The sequence below is a fragment of the Ammodytes marinus genome (genome assembly GCF_949987685.1).
Source record: "Ammodytes marinus genome assembly, chromosome: 6".
Classification (NCBI taxonomy): Eukaryota; Metazoa; Chordata; class Actinopteri; order Uranoscopiformes; family Ammodytidae; genus Ammodytes; species Ammodytes marinus.
The window spans coordinates 19098303-19116975 of record NC_137235.1 but is presented as its reverse complement, the minus strand read 5'-3'; the positions used below and the strand labels follow the sequence as shown (position 1 = coordinate 19116975).

The following is an 18673-nucleotide window of genomic DNA, read 5'->3' as shown; positions in this document are numbered from 1 at the left end:
TGGTTAAAGAAGAGTACAGATGACTCTATTGTGGCAATTAATGAATACAATTTATTCAGAATAGACAGAAACGCAAGGGGTGGGGGAGTGGCTGTCTATGTTAAATCCTGTTATTCTGTAACACTTTTACATGCTGTCTCTGTTCCAAATTGTTTTGAATTTATCGCGCTAGAATTATCTTTATCATCAAATGATTGTTTTGTTGTAATTGGTGTGTATAGGCCCCCTTCTGCTGTTACTAGCTCCTTAAACGATCTAGCACATATGCTCTCCAGTTATGTAAATAGAGAGGTAATTGTGATGGGTGATTTTAACGTTGATTGGCTTTCTGGTGCCTCTGAACCTTTCAAAGAAATCTGTAGCAACGTTAATCTTACACAATTAATAACTGAGTCCACAAGACCCAATCTAAAAAACCCAGCAAAATCAACTTTAATCGATTTAATCCTATCAAATAAAATAAATAAAATAGTCTCAGCTGGTGTTTTTGAGCTCGGGATTAGTGATCACTGCCCAGTGGCCTGTATCAGAAGTATTCATTTAAAAAGATCTCAACCTAAAATCATAATTAAGCGTAATTTTAAAGGGTTTAATGAGCAAGCCTTTTTAAGTGATCTCCGTCATAGTGACATTCAACTCACTACGGAAATTTCGGATGTTGAGTTAGCCTTAGACTATTTCATCAATAGTTTCACCTCAATTATAAACAAACATGCGCCCCTTAAAAAGCATAGAGTAAAAAATAGATCAAACCCCTGGTTTACAAGTGAACTGTCTGATTTATTTTCTGAAAGAAATAATGCATGGTCTCTAGCTAGACGCTCTGGAGATAATACCAATTGGACTATTTTTAGACAATTTAGGAATAAGTGCACAGCCATGGTCAGGAAAGCCAAATCCGAATATTACCTTGAATTAATCTCCGACTGCTACTCTAACCCTGCACTATTTTGGAAAGCTGTGAACTATAATAAAAACAATTCTAGCACAGTTCCCACTCAGATCAAATTAAATGGTCACACTCTCAATGATCAAAAAGAGATTGGCTTAGCTTTTAATAAACATTTTGTAGCTGCTGGTCAACTCTTTCAAAATGGAGGTTGTACACCTTCTACAACCAGTAGTAACGTACCGCCTGTCTCTCAAACTCCTATTTTCAGCCTTGATCTTCTTCCCACAAGTGTTGTTGTAGATGCGCTCCTCGCCATCAACCCCAAGAAGTACATGGGAGAGGACAATTTGGACCCGTTTTCAATCAAGCTTTCGACACATATAATATCAAAACAAATAACCCATATTTTTAATCTTTCCATCTCCTCTGGAATAGTTCCTAAAATTTGGAAAAAAGCTCACGTAATTCCTTTACATAAAGGTGGTGACAAAAATAATCTTAATAACTACAGGCCAATTTCCAAACTCCCATGCCTGGCAAAAATTCTAGAATCACTTATTAATAATCAGTTAAAAACATTTCTAACTAGTGCTTCCATTTTGAGCCCATTCCAATCTGGTTTTAGGGCAGGCCATAGTACTGTCTCTGCTGTGACTTTGGTTGTAGACAACATTGTTACAGCATTAGACAAGAAAAAGCACTGTGCAGCACTTTTTATTGATCTTTCAAAGGCCTTTGATACTGTTGACCACCATTTGCTTTTACAGAGGCTGCATGACATTGGCTTTGATCATTCTGCATGTAGCTGGTTTAGGGATTATCTCTCTGATAGACAGCAGTCAGTTAAACTCGGGAGATACCAATCTGAGTTTTTAACTGTTACAAATGGTGTCCCACAAGGCTCAATTTTAGGTCCAGTTCTTTTCACAATTTATATAAATAACATTGTTTCATCGCTAAAAAACTGTCATGCCCATCTATACGCTGACGACACAGTACTGTATTGCATTTCCGATTCGGTGCACCAATCTATTCAGAACCTACAAAGCTCTTTTAACACCCTGCAGGACTGTCTAGTGGACCTCAGGCTGGTTCTAAATACAGACAAAACCAAATATATGTGTTTCTCCAGAGCAAGAACTACAAATTTGAATGATTTTAATATTTTTACAAAGAATGGATTTTTAATTGAAAGAGTCACAGAGTACAAATATCTCGGCATCTGGTTAGATGATAAACTCACTTTTAATTTTCATATAAAAAATCTTGTTCGTCGACTACGACAAAAAATTGGCTATTTTTATAGGAACAAAACCACCTTCCCTTTATTTAGTAGGAAAAGGATTATTGAAGCAGTTTTCATGTCTGTCCTTGATTACGGTGATGTGGTTTACCGGCATGCATCACATTCATGTCTTAAACTCCTGGACTCTGTTTTTCACTCTGCTTTAAGGTTCATCACAGGAGATGCTTATGACACACACCATTGTCTTTTATATGAAAAGGTTGGGTGGTCCTCCCTTAAAGAGAGACGTGACGCACATTGGCATATTTTAATTTACAAAGCCTTGACCGGGAAGCTTCCTCGTTATTTAACTGAATTGCTGCAAATCTCAGATGGGCTTTATCAGACCCGCTCCACTGACATGCTTATGCTTTATGTCCCACAAGCCCGGTCTGAGCTAGGAAAGACAGCTTTTAGCTTCAGTGCCCCTGACTCCTGGAACAACTTACAGCAACAAATTAAACTAAATAACTTCATATCCTTTAACCAATTTAAACAAACTATTTTAAATCTGCCAAACTCTACCTGTAACTGTTTTAATTAGGCTATATTGTACTCTCACCCATTTAATTTTAATTGCTACCACTTAATTTCACCACTGTGTAAATGTTTCAATTGTTTTTCTCTTCACCTGTTGTTGTGTATTTGATGTATTTGCGTTGAATATTGTTAATGTATTGTTGTTTTTCCTTTGAATTTGTTTGAACTCGACGTCATTGAAAATGAGGGTCACCCCTCAATTGGTCTCTCGAGGATAAATAAAAGTTAAATGAAATGAAAAATGAAAATCTCTGCTGTTCAGTCCCTCCACATTTAACATACTCCAGCGACTGATTCAATACTGCTGGAGCCCTGAACCAGAACCAGTCTACAAAACAGTCTTTGCTCTTCGTGCAGCGCTCTCATGGACTAACGTACAATGTCACCTAAAAATCTAATTAGTCATACTTTGAGAGCAATATCGATTTCTACCTGCCTGTCATTGCTTTCACTGTGCATAGTTTTCAGACAATGACACATGATGACTAACCTGTGGAAGCTTTCATTAATAAAATGTAATATGTATAATTTATAAAATGACCATACATATATATATATGACTAGATGGGCATCTAGTCATCACAGAACATGTAAGGATACCCAAGATACATAAAGATATTTTATGATGCTCAGTTTTGATTCTTTCTGATAACTGCTTTGTTTTTTACTTTCCAGAAACATACATTTATATGCATGCCATGCACCAAAAGGCCTTTTTAATTGTGTGTGTGTGTGTGTGTGTGTGTGTGTGTGTGTGTGTGTGTGTGTGTGTGTGTGTGTGTGTGTGTGTGTGTGTGTGTGTGTGTGTGTGTGTGTGTGTGTGTGTGTGTGTGTGTGTGTCTGTGTGTGTGTGGGGGGGGGGGGCTAATTATAGCTACTTGTGCTGAAGAGGTGCAGCTGCAATGGTCCGAAGGCAAACACTCAGAAATAGAAAAGTTTATGTTTCTGTGTAAAGACAGTCAGGCACAGTGAGAGGGTTCTGTTTCTCCACAAACTGTCTCTGCTCATTTCAGCAGACAGTAGGAAGCTGAGGACAACCTGCGGTAGGAGAGATAATAGATCAGCATATTATTACTGTCAATGCACTGGCTCCCACATAATCAAAATGTTTTGTTGCTTTTTAAACCTGCACTAGCAGTATATTAGTCAGTGTCTGCTAAAGATCTGTACGCCTTCTAGAAATTGTTCACCAGATACTAAAATTCAAATCTCTGTATTGCATTTGGCGTTTTGTTTTTTTATTCATCTGTTTTGATATATAAGACTCTGCAAACATTTTAATAAGCCAATAAAATATTTGAAAATGCTCAAATTCCTAGAAAAATATTATGGATGTGACCACCTGCAGTGCGTAAATGGAGCCTATTGAGTCCTCAAAGGAAAGACAAAATCAAACTTTTTCACCTGTTTCCTACAGAAATCTGTTGCTTTGGGAACAAGAGATTACCCTAAAGAAATTACAGACTAACAGATATAATCAAGAGGAATACAACCTCATTCCACAAATAATTTCAAGCAAGATGATTGGTTTTGCAAATGGGTGTAGTCATTTTGCAGCACTGAAGAAAAGGAAACTAAATAGGCGAAATTACTTATCAAAATGAAGATTTTTGCAGTGGGCAAGTTCGAAGAGAGCAAATCAATCTTTACTTGTGCAGAAAAACTGAACATAGTGCCCCAAGAGGTAAAACATTTATCCTTATCGAATCTGGAACTGAGGTATTGAAAACGCAACATTTGACATTACTTAAATTAATAAAAAGGTGCAAAAAAGATGGAGATGTAGATGTTTGATAAACTTCTGTCTAGACAGAAGCAGAAAGGGGATGGTGGAGGACGATGCTGATGACAGGTCTATTATGCCACAGAGGCGACTGGAGAAGCCAACAATTGAGAGATGGAGCTGTCACTCACAGCATTTAGCAAAATGCGCCACACCAAAGGGTGTCACTCTGTTACTCGTCAAGAAGAGATAACTCACTCAGTCATCTTGCATCTGTCGCTCAAGCTATGCCAGTGCTCAGTATGGAACATAACATTTAGAAAAGAAACACACTCAATTTACTGTTTTGTGACTTATGAATCGGTGTGGCAATCCATAACTGGATTAATATGAAGTGATACTGTGTGAACACAGTGGGAGAGCATGAGGATGAATGGACAGAAAATACAATCAGTTAGTTAGAGCCTCTGATAAAATTTAGATTAAATCCATTGAGTTGAGTTTAAAACCTGAATTAATAAGAGATTTACTGTGTTTAATACTGTACAGCCTTGAAGGTAAAAGACCTTCAGCTTGCCTTGATCTACACTCAACAAAAATATAAACGCAACACTTTTGTTTTTGCTCCCATTTTTCATGAGATGGACTTAAAGATCTAAAATTCATTCCAGATACACAATATTACCATTTCTCTCAAACATTGTTCACAAATCTGTCTAAATGTGTGATAGTGAGCACTTCTGCTTTGCTGAGATAATCCATCCCACCTCACAGGTGTGCCACATCAAGATGCTGATCTGACATCATGATTAGTGCACAGGTGTGCCTTAGACTGTCCACAATAAAAGGACACTCTGAAATGTGCATTTTTTTGCTTTATTGGGGGTCTGGGGACTCAGAACCAGTCAGTATCTGGTGTGACCACCATTTGCCTCATGCAGTGCAACACATCTTCTTCGCATAGAGTTTATCAGATTGTCAATTGTGGCCTGTGGAATGTTGGTCCACTCCTCTTCAATGGCTGTGCGAAGTTGCTGGATATTAGTGGGAAGTGGTGCACGCTGTCGTATACGCCGGTCAAGCACATCCCAAACATGCTCAATGGGTGACATGTCCGGTGAGTATGCTGGCCATGCAAGAACTGGGACATTTTCAGCTTCCAAGAATTGTGTACAGATCCTTGCAACATGGGGCCGTGCATTATCTTGCTGAAACGTGAGGTGATGTTCATGGATGCATGGCACAACAATGGGCCTCAGGATCTCATCACGGTATCTCTGTGCATTCAAAATGCCATCAATAAAATGCGCCTGTGTTCTTCGTCCATAACAGATGCCTGCCCATACCATAACCCCACCACCACCATGGGCCACTCGATCCACAACATTGACATCAGCAAAGCGCTCACCCACACGACGCCACACACGCTGTCTGCCATCTGCCCTGAACAATGTAAACCGAGATTAATCCGTGAAGAGAACACCTCTCCAACGTGCCAGACGCCATCGAATGTGAGCATTTGCCCACTCAAGTCTGTTACGGCGATGAGCTGGAGTCAGGTCAAGACCCAGATGAGGACGACGAGCATGCAGTTGAGCTTCCCTGAGACGGTTTCTGACAGTTTGTGCAGAAATTGTTTGGTTATGCAAACCAATTGTTTCAGCAGCTGTCTCAGTGGCTGGTCTCAGACGATCTTGGAGGTGAACCTGCTGGATGTGGAGGTCCTGGGCTGGTGTGGTTACACGTGGTCTGCGGTTGTGAGGCCGGTTGGATGTACTGCCATATTCTCTGAAACGCCTTTGGAGACGGCTTATGGTGGAGAAATGAACATTCAATGCACGAGCAACAGATCTGGTTGACATTCCTGCTGTCAGCATGCCAATTGCACGCTCCCTCAATACTTGTGGCATCTGTGGCATTTTGCTGTGAGACAAAACTGCACATTTCAGGGTGGCCTTTTATTGTAGACAGTCTAAGGCACACCTGTGCACTAATCATGATGTCAGATCAGCATCTTGATGTGGCACACCTGTGAGGTGGGATGGATTATCTCAGCAAAGCAGAAGTGCTCACTATAGCCCCTTTTACACAGCCAGTGAAAGCCGGGAATATGCCGGCCTTTCGGCCCTCCGCCCTGCTGTATAAATGCGACAGTTGCGGAACGAGGGAAGAAAGGTGCGAGTGATCGTTCCGGGAATTTTACTACCTCGGGGGGTAGTAAGATTCCCGACACGATCAGTTCCGCCTCTCTGTTTAAATGCTCCAGCTTGTTGTTGCGGAACAGGGGGGCGTTTGACGTTCCATAGTCTACGTTCTAAACATGCGACCATGTTAGCAGTTGAAGGACGTGTGTTTAACATTAACCACGGCGGCCTGATGTCCCGTAAAAATCACCAAATAAAAGGAACGGTGTATAATCTAGCTGATCATAAGGTCCGTTGCTCAATCCAAACCCCCGCGCTTCATTTTGCAGAGTGTATGAGTCTATTTCTGCCCAGGAGAAGTTGTACAATGGAAAGCTAGGCTAGGCTAAGTAAGGGATAAAGTATAGCGAACGGGTCACTTGCTAGAAATAAAGACCGACAAGCTGAAGCAGGAGCCCGACGCGCAGCGGAGGGCTCTTGTTCAGCTTGAAGGTCGACCTAGTAACGGGGGAATAGTCTGCTCGCCCCGCTAGACTGTCTGCTTCAGCTGACTGAAGGCTCCGGCTCAGCTGTTAGCCACAGAGCTACTGTTTTGCTAACACATTCCGCCGCCGCTATTATTATCCTAAGTCTGAGCGTATATCCACACTTTATTTCTGTCTACAGTAACGTGACTTCACACACTGTGTGTATGTGTATGTGTATGTGTATGTCTGATTGGCAGATCGCTGCCCTCACAAAGAGACTCGCTCACAACCAACCTGTCACACACACACACAGAGGTGAAGCGGTCGGATTGATTTAGTCAGTTTGGTTAACTGTCCCAGTGATGTTGGACTCAGCGCGTAGCAAGATCAACTGGCACATCGTGGGGACAGTAAAATACGGCCCTCTTACTGCAAGCTCCAGCACTTCTGCTCTCAATTCACCGGCCATTGTTGTTGTTGTAAAGCAGCTGACCGGCGCGGCGCTAAATGTTTACGTCACACCTGACGCTGTTTACAAGCACCTCTTTCATTCCGGAGCACTGTGTAAAAGGGACTACTGATGCGCCAGCAGGCCGGCGTTGCTTGGTTCTGTGTAAATAACACAGAAGCAAGCAAAGCCGGCATATTGGAGTGATGTTGTTCCGTCAATATGCCGCAATCTCTGTGTAAAAGGGGCTTATCACACATTTAGACAGATTTGTGAACAATGTTTGAGAGAAATGGTAATATTGTGTATCTGGAATGAATTTTAGATCTTTAAGTCCATCTCATGAAAAATGGGAGCAAAAACAAAAGTGTTGCGTTTATATTTTTGTTGAGTGTAGATCAAGGCAAGCTGAAGGTCTTTTACCTTCAAGGCTGCTGCACATACTGTTCTTCAAATAATGAAGTAATTATCTGCTTGCAAAAGGAATAAGGGCATGTAAGGTGAAAATGTAAGACTGCTTTTTTAAAAAGGTATACAAGACTTAAACTAAGTGTGCATCTTGCCATTTTCAATTTCCAGCTTTAAATTGGTTACTGATTTGAAAGTTCTCACTTTTTGACAATGTAAAGATTACATTTTCAGCTGCAAAGGAATTCATAAAACCTATGTGTATTAACTATTTAATATGCACCTTGAAGGAATGATATAATGAATGAACAGTAAAAGACAATCAAAATGACAATGCTTTAAATCTGCATTAAAGCCACTACGAGTAACATGGCACGTTGGCGTCACCTTTGGACAAAAGCTGTAGTATTTTTAGGACGCCCGCTGTCGCAAAGCTGTTTTCTAGCTCGTGCCAGGCGTGCAAATGTGAACTGAGAAGGGCGCAATATAGTGCATGTCCGTGTGTTGAAAGTGTGAGGACTCTTTTCGGCTCCGTGAGAGTGGTTTTGACGCTGCATCAACTAATGCCAGTCAGTGCTACACACACCTGATTGCAATGAGTTGATCCAGCAGCGTCACCATAGACGTCGATTACGGGGGGGATGGGGGGTACATGTACCCCCCACTTTTCGTCAAGACTCATTTTGTCCCCCCCACTTTTTAAGCCGGACATGGAGTGCGTCCAGCCGTATTAAAACACAGCGTCAAGGTCTCTCTCTCTCTCGTAGGCTTAGACCGTAAACTTTTTTTAAATAGCACAACAGCAGTGGATACCAACGACAAAACAGTGAACATGCTCCGAAGTCTCCGCTAGTTTGCACACCAGAGAAGACTGATGCATTTCAATCAGCAGCAGAGAGACAACGGCGAGTGGCTTTAAGTGTCCCGTTGTGAAGTGTAAACTGTAGGGATTACCATCCTCTATGCCCACTAATGACTGTAAATGTAGCGGACACTAACAGCAGCTTGTGTCGCGGCACATGGATACTGACGATGTTGTTTATCAAGAAGTAATTGAAGCTGATCATGGCTATGCTACTAGCTAGGTTGCCATGGAGACCGAAGCGGAGTAATATTGTTGTGCGACAGTCTAGCCGTGCTTCGGCTCGATTTGAGCACGGTCAAAATGCCTTCGACCAATCAGATTGCTCAGTCGGAACTACCTTCCCAAGCTCCTTTTGTTTACGTCATGTTTGGTTGGGCTACGGGGAGCAGCTAGTGGCTCATATGTCCGCTGCTTTTTGAAAATGCTTTTTTCATCAAATGTGTCAGACATCAGTGTTTTGTATACATTTTATTCATTAGTGAGCGGGTATGCCGTCTTTCAGAACCGTTCATTACCTGCACTAAAGAGAAAAAAAGATGTTTCCTCATTGTCCCCCCCACTTTTGAAAATGCACTCCAGAATGCCTGTGTGTCCCCCCCACTTGTTTAGCCAAATCGACGTCCATGAGCGTCACCTAACTACTCTCTCTCACGGAGCTGAAAGATTACGTGTCCTCACAGAAAGCGAATGAACGAGAGACGGCAGTTAGTATGGATCACGATGAGGTAATGTGTTTGTGTTGTTGATGTAAATAATGACTATTTCAGATAATGGTTATCTGATGATGGTGAAGCAAAGCAAACTTTGTGTTAGTACCAACCGCTTATTCATTTAGGAGTAAACACTGCAGTCTAGTTTCGCTCTCGTGAAATTGTATACACGTTGCTTGGCAACGCCCTCGTCCCGCCCGTAGCCTATATCACTCTCCCTTTTAGCTTTTCTTCATTGCATTCTCTTTTTTTCTTTGATGGTTCTACCCCGTTATCAGTCATTATGACGACAAATAACTGTCTCAAACAAGGCTCCTCATCTGGAGGGATAGGCACCTCAAATCGCGTTGCATCGCCACACTGAAATCTGCGACCAATACGGATATGTGACCATAGAGCCTGCACGAGCGAACCGAAAATCGGACTGGGTGTGCGACCAGACCAAAAGCAGTAATAAAAACTATATAAAAACGTCTTTCTTTGCACTGATGGTCTCGTTTGCTGTTAAAGGTAATTTATGATTATCAGAGGAAACATGAGGCTGTTTAAAATATATTTAAATGTTACTCGTAGCCGCTTTAAAGAGGACTCCTCCCCCTTTCATTTAATCAAGCTTGTATCCAACTCACACTCAAAAAGGGAAAAAAAATAGACTCCTAAAGGCTCCTAACTTCTAACTTTCACAACTCTGCCATTTTGATCAACTATTAGAGTTGCATGTTGACATTTTTTAATAATTATAATTTTTTGTGTGTTAGTGTATTTATCAATTTCTCTATATTTATTGTTGTATTTTTCTTTATTTCTGTGCACACATTTTATGTGTAACTGTTAAAGTTTTTTGTCTAGTGCTGGTTTTTATGTATCTGTGTTTGTTTAGTTTTGTGTCTGTTAGCCATGTGTCAGTGCCTAGGACTGAGGGAAAAAATTGAAAAAATATGATGTACAACAAGTGTATCTGTACTACTCTACTTGTCATACAATAAATAAACCATGAGTAAAATTTAAAAAAAAATGTAATACCAACAATTCTAAGTCTGTTTACAGTTGTTTGGGAAAAAAGCTTTTTGGGGTTCCAAAAGAAAACTGATAAATTGGCTCAAGTGACATCACTGGAGTCAGTGTTAGTTGTTCCTGAAGACCTTTCACCTCAAAGCCTTTTTCTTGCCATCTGGATGAAAAAAGCAAAGTCGTGTTCATAGAATAAAATGTTTTTAACTCGTTTACCATGTTTCCTATCATAGGCAGGCAGCCATCTTTGTTTTATTCAGAAACAGAGTTGCAACTTTGGAATCAAATACATTTTTAGATTAAGAAGACTTGAAATACCTCCAGAACATTGCAAGTGTTATATTTGAGAGAAACCCACCGTTTACCTCTGTGACTCTAATGAATACTATCATCTGCTGTGTAACTGCAGCATTGATGGGTTACTTTTTACCTGGATGATGAACAATCTTCGCAATGTCTGTTTAATTTCCCATTTACAGTAGACACTTCGATCATATTATGTCGGGCCTGCTCGGGGACATTTATCAAATGATTCTGTAATTCAATCAACTGATGGTACCTAAGCATAACAACTGCTTCACTGAGATGGTTCTATTATAAAGGTTCACTGCAGAATTATTTAGCAGCAGCTAGCTGCTTCCATCTTGTGGCCAGTCAGCCTCAGTACAGACCCCAATTTAGATATTTTTTATATAAATATCAATATTAATTTTAGAAGTTATTATTAAATGTACATTAAACAAAATAAAAGGAGGAATCCATCACATAAAGAGGAGAGCGACCAGAAACCGCTGTAAATCATTCAACAGTTTATTTGGTCTCTCTCCGAGAATAGTGTTTCAGTTTCTTGGTGGTTCAGAATTATGCCTTGTTCTGTCCTTTTCAAGACAGAGATGCTTTATTGTGTAAAAACACAAACGATAGAAACTACACTGAAAACAATTCACAGATTATCTTCAGTGTTCTAGGACAAAAATGCTGGATCTCACCCAGAATGATATGTGAAGACCAATGGATGATCTCGCAGCAATAAAGTATTGTTAAAGGAGATGTAGCTAAGGCAATATGGGGGAATGTGCCTGCAGCATAAAGGTCAAATACAGCACATTTGTTTTAAATAATTCTACTGTGGAATTAATGCATTCTAACTATTCAGCTTTTTTAAAATATAATTTAGGAAATTGTGTGTGTGTGTGTGTGTGTGTGTGTGTGTGTGTGTGTGTGTGTGTGTGTGTGTGTGTGTGTGTGTGTGTGTGTGTGTGTGTGTGTGTGTGTGTGTGTGTGTGTGTGTGTGTGTGTGTGTGTGTGTGTGTGTGTGTGTGTGTGTGTGTGTGTTTGGTTGCCCTGAAATCTACTGACCCAGTAACCTAATGTTTTTTTTTGCAGTTCTTCTTCATCAATCTATATTTTACAAAGACACCTAAATAGCATTAGTTATGTCCGTCCTCATGCAACAGGGGGCACTATTTCAACACACTTCACTGTGTTGCCAGGCTGAAAAGTACAGTATAACAGGAAATATACTTGATTAAACTGTGTATATGTTACATTCCTGGGTCTCAGCAGGTGATGAATGTTGACTGTGCTTCAAACTCCCTTGCTGATTGAGATTAGACAGGCTGTGGGACTGTAATGTATTTAAAGTGCCTTCCTAAACACTGTTTATGCATTTGCCTGATTTGTTTGAATTATTATTTCCCCTGAAAAAGGACTAGCACTTTGTTAAGAGAAGCACCTATAAAACATATTTTGAAATATTTCTTAAATAGAGTACTTTAACATATTTTATTATTTATTATTTATTTTCTATTTTATAAGATAAAAAAAGACATATATAATTAGATAAATGTGTGTGTGTGGGAGGGTGGGGGGGGGGTGGAGTATATGGCAGCATTTGCAAACTTTTTTGATTGTTTAGTATGAAATGTATGACATGAAAATTACAAATGTATTTAGGATAACAGAATATGCTGATAAACAGAAGTAGTATGGTGCAGTAGGCTAGTGCTTGTTTTTATAAACAAGGAGGATAAATAAAAGTTAAATGAAAATGAAAAATAATATGTTCCCAATTTTCAAAAGTTAATAGTCTATTATTGGTGACATATGGAATGTCCTGCTACTACAACCATGTGAAGCCGCATCCACCTTCTGCAGGTGACGGTACCTTGGGCGTCAGTTGTCAACTATCAAAGTAACGGGATGAAAATGATTTTGGACCAATCACAGGCAGGCACAAGACTTTGAGAGCCAATCACATTCCAGATTTGTGTTGTGGGTGTTGCCCAAAAAAACTGTTGAGGCGGTGCGGTGCATCCATCCTCCGTGGCCGGCGAGAGTTTGGTTGAGAGGGTGCTGGATGGTGGGGGAGTACCACTGATGAGAGAAGGGACTATATTACATTATTACATTTATCCACTGGATACCGAAAAACACCCGGGCGGGATTCCTTCATCTGCTGCGTGTGGTAAGTTGAGCAGAAAGGCCAGGGCCCGGTCATTTGAGCGGGGATGTTGTTGGTTAGCAACAGTAAGCGTTACCGTTAGCTAGGATTATTGTGCCGCGTCTGTTCAATGATGGAGGACATGGAGCACTGCTAATTTTAGCCGGCGCCGCGCGGCAAACGTGCTATCGGTGCTGCTCTGGTATAGTCTGAAATTAATATTTTTGTTGCAGGAATCTGTTTCAGAAGTTTATTCTTTGAAGGGTTACTGAGAAACCGTGTGGTCATTGTCCGCGTGCTCTTATCCCCACCCAGACGTCTTTGAGCCACCCACACCCATGATGCCCAAGGAGTCTGTTTATTTCACCAACAAAACTCTTATTTGAATAGAATTAAAGACTAATTGGGAATGTCTGTCCACATTCTTATTTCTCAATGTAATAAAATCGCCGGAATATACCCCTCAGTTATGTTTAGTTTGATACCCATGGCTGTGGAGTTCTTGCATGCATCTCTCCAAGCGGTTGGGATATGAAGCACAGCACGACAACTTTGAGCTAACGTTAGCGAGCTAACCTAGCCAATGCAGCTGTTTGGCCCAGCCTGGATTTATCAGTCCACGACGAGCTATTTCCATTGCTAATTGCTAATTCTTGACCCTCCGCTGTTGAGGTATCCTCCCGGAGGTGCTTTGTGCTGTGTACGTCAGTGGTCTAGAGCTGAATGAGAGATGTTCATTTTCTGTTTTTCCAGCTGAGAGTGAGATGCAGTGACACTGCAGCCAGCAGCCACACTGATCCTCCATCTCTTGACCTGACCCACATTTGTTTCTAACCAGCGCCCGATTAAAACCAGGGACTTTATTGTGGGGTAAATATCTCTGGGCATGCATCAGATGATGTTGTTACAGATTAATAAAGTGCCTGGAGTGGTGCTCCCTGTTCCTGCCTTGCATCAGCTGTTGAGGGCATCAAGTGCCAAGTTTTACAAAGTTACTCCCTTCTTGGTTGTTTTGGTTGCCTACGTTATGAATTATATTATAAGCATGCAACCACCCAACACTCATTTTGTGTTATATTTAAGACATCAGCTAATAATTTTATTTATTTGTTAATTGTTTGGTTTATAAAATGTCAGCTAATCTTATATACAATGCCCCTCTTTCCTAAAAGCCAGAGGCTACATCTTCAAATAGCTTGTTTCTTCCAACCAACAGTTTAAACCAAAAATGTATTCAATATATAATTTAAGACAAAAAAAGGAGCAAATACTCTCAACTGAGATACTAAAACTATTATTGATGGATACTTGTGCTTCACAAATTAATAGACACTTAATAAGATTCAGAAAACTTTATTGTCTGTTCTTACAGAAAATCATCTATTTCAAACATACAACACACAGTGCAAAATCCATTCTAACAATCAAGAATGTATGACATGTCTTCCTAAAAAACTGAATAAAATACATATTAAAAATAATTTATAAAGGTAAAAATTGGAATATGTGTGCAAAATAAGTAGCATAGTTTTTATGCGGGTTTGTTGATGATTAGCTCTTATTTAAGATGTTTATGGCAGTTGTAAGAAGGAGTTTTTTTAAAAGAGTTTTTCCTGGCTATATGGACATAAGCGGCGGCCTGATGGTAATAACTGAAAAGACTGATGTATCAAAATTGGTGCTGATCAATTTTCAGTTTATCGACTAATTATTGGCATCTTGGTTTAAGTTTCAGAACTTTTTTTTATTTCTGCCTTTTTATTACACAACACACTCATTTGCCTTTGAAGAGGCTCAAATGGTGACGTGACTGTATGTGGGTTGGTTATATGCACGGGATGGAGGTGTAAATGCTTGAACCTCCAACGCCTGTCTGTGTGGTCCAAGCAAGCCCTTTACAAGGCAAAGAAAAGAAAGCATTTGAATCCAAGTAAAAAACAGAATACATAATTATTCACATTGCATTATTATTTGGTTTAAAATGTGACACTTCAGTCTGCACTGTGAATTTGAAGTAATGTTCAGTTTTTGAATAAAGATGCGGCATTTACAAATGTTCATTTTTTTTTATCTGATTCATCGATTAATCTAAAAAATAATCGACCGATTAATCGATTATTGAAATAATCGTTAGTTGCAGCCCTAGTATCAAGTAGTATCAAGGCGCGCTGTCAGGTTTCAGGATAATGACAGACAAGAACCCAATAGCAAGACACCAGATGCAGTTCAGGTTTAGAAACAGTTTTAATGGGAAGTGGATGATAAACCAGGTAGACAGACAGCGTGGCAAACAAGTCCAGTTGGGGCAGGCAAAAGGGAGGTCCAAAGTCCAGAATGCAGGTCAAAACACAAATAGCAGGCAGGATCAAGATATAGCAATAATGTCCAGAAGCTGGAGAGTTTGTGGAACACACTAAACAATCTGGCACTGACTGAGGGGAATGGAGTGGAATAAATACTGAGGGGCTGATTAGTTGATGGGGAGCAGGTGAGTATGGGCAGACCAGGTGAATGCAATTAACAGGGAGTGCAGAGCAGGAGGGAGTGGCCGGGTCTGAAATGACATGAGTAGAAAGGAAACCAGGAAAACAGACATATGAAAACAAACTGTGGTTGCGTTCCGAATTGCATACTTTCTACTATATAGTATGTAGAAAAAAGATTTAGGATGTCCCGATTCTTATGGCCAGATTTAGGATGGTTAGAAGTACCCGGATGTCCTACTTCATGCGGCCAAGATTGTTAGTGTTGAAAAATGCATCCTATTTGGGCGATTCTGACCCACAATCCAATGCGCACGTGAAGTGACGTAACATCGACGAAGCCTCCATATGAAAACAAACGGGGATGCGACGGATATTAGCAAGAGGCAAGATCAAGGCGCAATGTTATGATGAAATAAGAGAGTAAAGTATGTCCCAATAGTATGCCTACTGCATCCTAACTAGATTATTTTTATCGTCGGATGTAGTATGTAGAATAGAAAAAAGAAAGAGTATGCGATTCGGAACGCAACCTAAATACGGGCTGAAGTTGTGACACACGCAGGTTGATGGCCAATTAAAATGTACTGAATACATACATTTCTATATTGTACATTTTGAAACCTAGCATTCATTATTTCAAACGTCATCAGTTCAGGCCGTCAACGGTTTATTTTACGTTCAGTTTATTTAATTTTTTTTTTTTTAAGATTTTTTTTGTTGCATTTTTATGCTTTATTGATAGTGTAGAGACAGAGTTGAAATGGGACAGAGAGGGGAGTGACATGCAGAGAGCGACCGCGGGCAGGAATCGAACCCGGGTCCGCTGCTGGCCGAGGCCCATGGGGGGGACGCCCTACCAACTGAGCTAAGGGCGCCCCCTTTATGTTCAGTTTTGATCATTTTATCATTGTTTGTTATTTAAACTTTGGTCCTATTTTTATTTTATTCTATGACCTATTGATGGCATGTTTTCTCCTTTATTGCAGTTCATTGCATCAGTGTTGATGGAAATATTGATAAGGAATAGGCTACTCACACAAGGAAAACATTTCAACAAACTCGCAAAAAGCTTTTGGTGGACCGGAGACTAGTGGTTATACCCATTCTGTCACTGATATAAAGACACTAATGCAAATGCTGACTGAGACACACCAGTCCTGTTTGTATTTTTCTTTATGTGAGTGAGTATTTTTAGAGACAACATTTATTTAAAAAATGGAAAGCCCTTATTGCACACAAAAAAAATAAAATTGTACTAGAAGGACTGAACTCCAAAGCTAACTGTAATGGGAATAGAGAATGGAGACAGAAACAGATCAACCAAGAAGAAGCAGATGAGGAGATGAGGTTGTACTGCAGCAACCTCCTCTACTGGCGCCGAACATCATTTACCCTTTGGCTGACCGTGTTGTTAGCAGTCATGCAGTATTTCATCACAATTATTTCACTTTGTCTGTATGGAAAAATCTAATATTTGGAGTCGGACGAAACTGGTGACCTGGAGTTGACTTGTGTAGTAAACAAATGTGAATTTTTCTTAATTCCCATTCGTTTAGCCCTACACAGAAATAAAGCATTGATGTAAAACACAGATGGACGTTTTTTCACTGAATACATTTGAACAAGTCACAGTAGGAAACGCACAGGTGTAAACAATGAAATTATTGATGGCTGAATTGCGTTTAGCTTCTTCAGTTTCAGATTTCTGATATTTGCCTGCTGAGTCACTATTTACTGGAACACTTGGACAGAACTGAGTCATTCTCAATGTTATTAGTAACAACTTTGCTTTTCCTACTGTAACAAGTCAAGATGTCTGCAGTGAAAAAGACCTTTCACACAATGGCCTTGCGTCACAGAGGTTATGTCATCGCTGCTCTATAGAGTGAACGGTGTGTTATTAGTCAGCTGCAAGAATTTTAATTGTAGCATTTTGTTGTTGGTCAGATGAATCTTATGCTTCCTCTCCTGTCCATAGGTGGCCTAGTGTGTTCTGCTCCTGGTTTCCAGCAGCGATGTCACAGAGGAGTGGGCAGGAGGACCCTGAGCGGTACCTCTTTGTGGACCGCGCCGTGGTCTATAACCCGGCAGCACAGGCCGACTGGACTGCCAAGAGGCTAGTATGGATCCCATCAGAACGCCACGGCTTCGAGGCTGCCAGTGTCCGCGAGGAGCGTGGAGAGGAGGTGGTGCTAGAGCTGGCAGAGAATGGGAAGAAGGCAGTCGTCAACAAGGATGACATCCAGAAGATGAACCCGCCGAAGTTCAGCAAAGTGGAGGACATGGCCGAACTCACCTGCCTGAACGAGGCGTCCGTGCTTTTCAACCTCAAAGACCGCTACTACTCTGGCCTCATTTATGTACGTATTTGTTATTCCCTCCTTGTTACAACACAAAAGCCTCTTCTAACACGTTCAAGAAACTTGAACTCAAATTAACATCTGAAAAATGTGTGATAAATATGTATCCTTTTAAGCTAGACTTGATAAACATCCAATAAGCTCAGTCAGCAGGCCGTGTGCTCCAACACTATTTAACCACATTACTGAAGTCCCCTAGGAGCAAGTCTTCTGTGTCTATAATTAAACAGTGATGACAACCTCAAATGTATACATGTAAAGGCTTATTAAACTAATTAGACCCATTTTGACCAAAACATCTATATATCTTATCCAGAACATTTCATATCTGAGCATCTGAATTCAAGAGACTACCAAACAAATGTTCTTCAATGAACAAGCCATCATGTCCTACATAAGTTGCAGATTTCCCCTGTGATTATGACCCACTTAGTGACATGCATTCCTGGAATAGCCCAGGCACGGAGCTTGTGGGCCACCTGAGACCGTAGGAGGAGGCAGGGTTTTACACTTAGAGGCCCCGGTCATGAAGACAGGAACAAGCTAGGCTAAACCAGAGTGTGGGAAGGATGGTTTGATTCCATCCAGGCATATTGCTTGATTACCTACTTGAGATTTACATACATAACACTCGAAAAAAATGGTTACAATTGGGATTGTGTGAAATCATTTACATCTCACATTGTGTATCATTGTACAGTTTTTCTCCCCTGCCACATTATATTTGAACCTAAATGAGCTGCAGTTGAGTACTTGTGGTTTTCTGCCTCAGCTTATTTTATGAGATGGACCATTGGAAACCTTATGGAGGAAGTCATGAGTTACATTACCTATGATGACACTATGTATGCTTTTCTGTTGATGAGCCATGATTACATCACTGTTATTATC

At 40.5% G+C, this 18673-nt stretch overlaps 1 protein-coding gene across 1 annotated transcript in view; it reads left to right on the top strand.

The window, feature by feature from the left end:
• Nucleotides 1-12831: 12831 nt before the first annotated feature.
• The window catches only part of LOC307251966 (myosin-10), an 88665-nt gene continuing 82823 nt past the window's right edge, over nucleotides 12832-18673 (top strand). The window contains exons 1-2 of the mRNA XM_080029449.1: nucleotides 12832-12960; nucleotides 17401-17782. Of these exons, the coding sequence (XP_079885575.1) occupies nucleotides 17438-17782 (345 nt within the window). The 5' untranslated portion in view covers nucleotides 12832-12960; nucleotides 17401-17437. The remainder of the gene's footprint in view (nucleotides 12961-17400; nucleotides 17783-18673) is intronic.